Source organism: Nuphar pumila, chromosome 16, assembly GCF_984573655.1.
Source record: "Nuphar pumila chromosome 16, dmNupPumi1.hap1.1, whole genome shotgun sequence".
In the NCBI taxonomy this organism is placed as follows: Eukaryota; Viridiplantae; Streptophyta; class Magnoliopsida; order Nymphaeales; family Nymphaeaceae; genus Nuphar; species Nuphar pumila.
In genome coordinates this window covers 23,527,615-23,533,025 of record NC_143264.1, presented here as the reverse complement: position 1 = coordinate 23,533,025, position 5,411 = coordinate 23,527,615, and the positions used below count along the sequence as shown (strand labels likewise).

Below are 5,411 nucleotides of genomic sequence, written 5' to 3'. Positions count from 1 at the left end.
AATGGAGATTCTTGAAAGCGCTAATCAAGAAGAAAATACAAAAAAGAAAGAAGAAGAATGAAGAAGAAGATCATCAAAGAAATTAGAAAAAGCCCTAATTAAGCAAAAATCAAAAAAAGAAAAAGAACGAACAAGAGAAGAAGAATAAGCAGAATAATAAGAAGAAGAAGAAAAGAAGAGGAAAGGGGCCAAGCGGCCTCACCTCTGTCGGCCGTTGGCGCCCCTTCGTCGAGAGAGAGCGCTCCGCCCCTCCGACTGCTGCATAGGAAAGAGAGACAGTTTTAACTTTTAAGAGAGAGGGTCAAGCGCGAGAGAGAGGCTCGACTGCCCCCATTGCCAAAGGGATGCCCCCTCTTGGCGCCGGAGGCGGTGGTGCCGCCACCTGCCGCTCCAACGGAGCCCTTGCACACACACACACACACACAGAGAGAGAGAGAGAGAGAGAGAGAGAGAGAGAGAGAGAGAGAGAGAGAGAGAGAGAGAGAGATCAATGCATTTTGTAACGGGGGGAGGTAGATCGAAAATTACAAACATTTATGGATGCGGCAGACACGCGGAACGCCATCCGCCGCATCCAACATTTGTCGAATTTGGTTGTTCCCAGCGGGATTTTCATCCAAATCCCGCTGGAACGGCGTATCAAACATGCCCTAAGGGGACGACCTAGAGAAAGCAGTGGGGTACATCGTGCAATGAATGAGGTTTGATTCACCTATCATATTAACTGCCCACAATTTTTCACCAGCGCTTTAAAAATAGGTTTTGGCCTTATCCCTAAGTTCAATATGATTAAAATGCCCCATTTTTTTTCAACTTAAGAAGAGTTATTATATTAACAAAGGTCAAAGAAGTGCTTTTATGTTATAGGCAAGCATTTAAAGTAGATTAAGAAAAAAAGGCGGTTCAATGTAATAATGAGAAAAGAGCTTACATTTTGTAAACATCTAATAAGTGCTTTCTGGTTTTATTTTACCAACTGGCTTGCTGTTCAAGAAATAGTTCTTCCTTTTAAAAATAGCACTAAAGTATATATCAACCTTGGCAAGTAGAGAAAAATAGGTCGGATTCGGTTCGGTGTCAACTTTACTGAATCCAACTAAGCGGATATAGTACCTAATCAGACTGTGTCAAATTCAGATTCGATGAAAAAGGGTGATACCCAGTTCGGATCCAACTAACTTGAAAAAGTAAGTCAGTTGTACTCATGCATATTTTGATTTGTATATACATCGGATTCTGTTTACTTGGATTGAGGTTTGAATGTAAAACGCCATACGGTATCTGAATTCTGAGCCCAGTTGTTAGTCTGATGCTCCTTGTTGCTACTAAATGGATTCAGATTCGATTAGATATCCGACCCAAATTCGAACCGTTGAAGAATGGCAAACCAGCAACTAAACAAAACCGGGGGTTTTCTCGTTTTTTTATCCCCACGACTAATGAAAAGTCGGCAATCGTTTTCCGACCCGACACTGAAATTTTGTTTTAGCGGTTCGATTTTCCCATCTTGTGCGTATAACGTTTGATGAAGCCGTTTTTGTTGAGTAGAATTTGCCGCTTCTTGAAGAAACCCATTGATGGTGTCGCCCGAAAATGCCAATGAGATTTAGGTATCTTTTGTACTTTGCTGAGTGTCTGTTTCTCATAGTTTCCTGAATATCTTTTCGTGAAAAAGGCAATTGGGTGCTCTTGAATTTTGCGGAAAACTGTTCTCTTGCAGTTTTTGTGATTGTATGGCGTGTTCTGTTTTCTTTTCCACCTCGCTTGTGGTCTCTGATGACTATGGATGTGAAATCTTTGGTGGGTAGTCGAGAAGGCTGCAGATTATCTCGAGGATTTGTTCAAAAACTTGTGTAATTTCGTTACTTGCAGAGGGAGTTCTGCTTTGGTGGTGAGGGTTTTCAAAATATCGAAATTTTGGGATGGATGGTGCAGACTCATATGGGTTTGTAGAGACTCATGAAGTTTCGACCAGTGTGGTTCCTGATACCGATTGGGAAGGGATGAGGGACATGTACTTGAAGTTGCTTGAAGGTGGGTCTGAAGTGCGGCGAATCAGGGCCACCATTTTGTTGGCTAAGCAGTCAAAAGGGGCACCTGAAACTGTTCTGGAACCGATCGTTCCCATTCTGGTTGAACATCTAGGCGCTTCTCGAATCGATCGTCGGAAGTCGATTGAAGAGGCTGCCGCTTATTGCATAATGTGCTTTGCTCGTCGTAGCGACAATTTGTGCCAGTTAATTGGGCACTCCGGAGCAATTCAGCATCTTATCAGGCTGCTGGTTCAGTCCGAAGCCCCGCACAGGAAGATGTTGGCAAGAAGTCTCAGGGAAATTGTTATCTGTTCTAGTCAAAATAGGATAATTTTGATCAGGCACAATGGGTTGGGAGCTGTTATCAGTTTGATGGATTCGTCCACCGGCACTACAAGGCGTTATTTTGCAGAGATCCTTAGTGCTATGGCTATGCTGAGGGATGTGAGGCGTGAGATAGTAAGCACTGGTGGTCTATCTCTCCTGATTGAGGCAGCTGGAATTGGGGTCATGGCGTCTAGAGCGAGAGCGGCTACTGCCATTGGCATGATTGGCAGGACTAGAAGAGCAAGGCAGATGCTTGTTGAAGCTGGTCTAATTCCTGTCTTGGTTGGATTGTTGAGGGATGGCGACCCAAGTGCGAAACTTGCAGCTGCCAACACTCTTGGGATAATATCAGCCCATACCGATTATATCCAGCCTGTTGCTCAGGCTGGAGCAATCCCACTAATTGTTGAGTTGCTTGAAGCTACCGAGTACATGGGTAAAGAAATCGCAGAAGATGTTCTATGTGTGTTGGCTGTCGCAGAGGAAAATGCTGTAGCCATTGCCACACACATGGTGACAATTCTTCGATCGTCTAATGATGTTGCTGCAGCTGCAGCTGCTGATGTTCTGTGGGATCTATCCAGCTACAAACATTCCATACCTGTTGTCAGAGCTTCCGGCGCAATCCCTCTGCTGCTTGAAAAATTACAGGTTGGAACAGATGAGGTTCGAGAGAAGGTGTCGGGAGTGGTTGCACAATTGAGCTACGATGAGGCTGACAGGCATGCTCTGGCCGATGCTGGAGTCATTCCAATTCTCATGACCCTGTTGAGGGATGAGTCTGAGGAGCTCAAAGATAATGCCGCAGAAGCTCTAATCAATTTTTCGGAGGACCCATTATTAAGAGACAGAATCTCGGAAGCATTCGATATTCCAACATTTCAGGATACAGTAAATAGGCTTGTCAGAATACACAGAACTGATGAGCATATGGATAGATCTTTGAGGCAGATGACTGTTGAACAGTTCACATGGGAACAAGAATAAGGTTAATCTGTCATTTGTCACTGTAATACAGGTTCATATACTACTGCGTTGGTCTTTGAAATTAGCTTTCTTGTCATTTTTGAAGAGAAGTATTGAGTGTCCATTCTTCATATGTTTAGCTTTTGTTTCTACTAGTTGATTTCAAGATAATTGGTACTTTAGATACTCTTTTTTATTGCTACTGTGGAATTTCTCGTTGAGATAGTTTCACATGTATTTTGTCTCTTTGGAGCAAGATCCTTTTTTATCTGATGACTTCATACTTCACACGCAGCTTTCACCATTTGAAGTTTTTTAGGTGCAACATTTGCATGGTCTCTTGATGCTAAATTTTAACTGACTTGATCACATCAGTTGTAATTCTGGAATTGTGTCCAGAACCCTAATATTAATACAATGTTGCAGGGAGATCAATAGATCTGATCAATCCGTTTTACCAAAGGCTTCTATCCCTTCTTCTTCCTCTTCCTTTCTCCTTCCCTCTACAAGCTGTTGGAAGTGTTAGGAGGAACATACTTAACACACTTCCATAAAACAGGAAACATGATTCATTTATTTGTGAAATTGAATACCTTAAAATGAGACCATTGATTCCTTTTATAGGGGTTTCATATTTTAGGTTATTTATAATGATCATTGGCACAGAAACATTTTTTTTCCTGATTTCTGTTGTTATCTTCTCTTGATTATTTTATTCATACAAGGAGTTAATGAAAATGGTATTATTGATTTTGTTTTATGTGTTCAATAATTATATTATTACAACTAGTATTTGATTTTTCTGGATGAAGTTTGGTACTGTTAATATTGCTAATTGAAGCCATGATGCATATGTGTTGCAAAGTCTTAATTTCAAAAGTACTAATCCCCTCTCCTAATATAACTCCACAAGGCTAGTCATGTGGTGGTCAGTTATGATTAATAGATCAAAGGTAGTAGATTTCTATTTCATAACCACAAATTATCTCAAAAATTCCAAAACACCTCAATCTGAAAGGTTCTTTGTGTTTTAGTAGATGGCATTTTTTGTCCAAAAGGGGTTTCACTAGGTCGATCAAGTGGTATTAGGAGCTGACTGAGATGTATTTTGCTTTATAAGGAAATTTTCATCATTTATTGTATATTATTTTCGTCACATTAGTAAAGGAAGAGGAGTTGATTATGGGCCTTAATATTTCTTCCCAAGATTCTTCTGTCACTCCCATTGTTCTCTCTCTCTCTCTCAATCCTTTCAATGAAAGGGTCATCTCTAGCTCTCTGGACCTATGTGTTGGAAGGTGCTGATGATGTTACCAGAGCTTTCAATTTTGAGGAGCATGATCGCCACTTAGATGACATCATGCCTAGCATAATGGAGCCTCTGTGAAAAGGTAGAAAATGAAAATTATTTTCACTGCTTTTATTAGTTTTTTTCTCATGGTGTTTTTTGCTTTGCTGAATCTCAAGAATGTTAGGTTCTTAGCACAAAGCTTGAGCTACTCTGTCAAGAATAGTGTGCGGAAATATCTTCCAGCTGATTTGTCTTGTGCTCTTAGTGTCATTTATTCAAAACGAGTGGATTAAGACTTAAAGAAGTGGTATTTATGGAGAGAAGATAGTGGAATGAGGCTGACGAGTAAAAAGTGAACCCAAGTAGCTTGGTAAGGGACCTTCTCAAAAGACAGAGGGACGGTTACTACAAGTGATGAACCATTAAGTTCATCACATTCATGAAATGGAGCCTCTTTGTTAACTAGTAGGTCCAAAGCATGGCCCCGGTCCATCAAGATCCCTTTTGGTGCAAGAAGGAACCTAGGATACATTAATGTAAAAATATATAAGCTCAAAGGGAATGGCCAACTATTCTGATTGGGAGTTTCTTATTATGACATGTCTCCTTCAGTCAATAGAACCTTTATTAGAAAGATATTATGAATTTTGAAAACACTAGAAATGTGGGATGCCATGGTGGGCACTTGCTTGAGGAAACCCATAGCCACAAAAATAAAGGTAATATCTTAAACAAGACGTGAAACTACATGCAAAAGAGAAGGCCCTTAAGTGAGTATCACAATGAGCTTGGTC

General features: G+C 40.8%; 1 protein-coding gene across 1 annotated transcript; it reads left to right on the top strand.

Moving 5' to 3' along the window:
- The first annotated feature begins 1,447 nt into the window (after window positions 1-1,447).
- On the top strand, window positions 1,448-3,597 carry LOC149813089 (ARM repeat superfamily protein). The gene has a single exon (XM_089990764.1). It carries the CDS (start codon window positions 1,923-1,925, stop codon window positions 3,345-3,347), a length of 1,425 nt encoding a protein of 474 aa, XP_089846890.1. The 5' UTR covers window positions 1,448-1,922; the 3' UTR covers window positions 3,348-3,597.
- Window positions 3,598-5,411: the final 1,814 nt, after the last annotated feature.

What these genes read in the sequence shown, in the direction of transcription:
- LOC149813089 (XM_089990764.1), top strand. Translation starts at nt 1,923, where the DNA reads ATGGATGGTGCAGACTCATATGGGTTTGTAGAGACTCATGAAGTTTCG.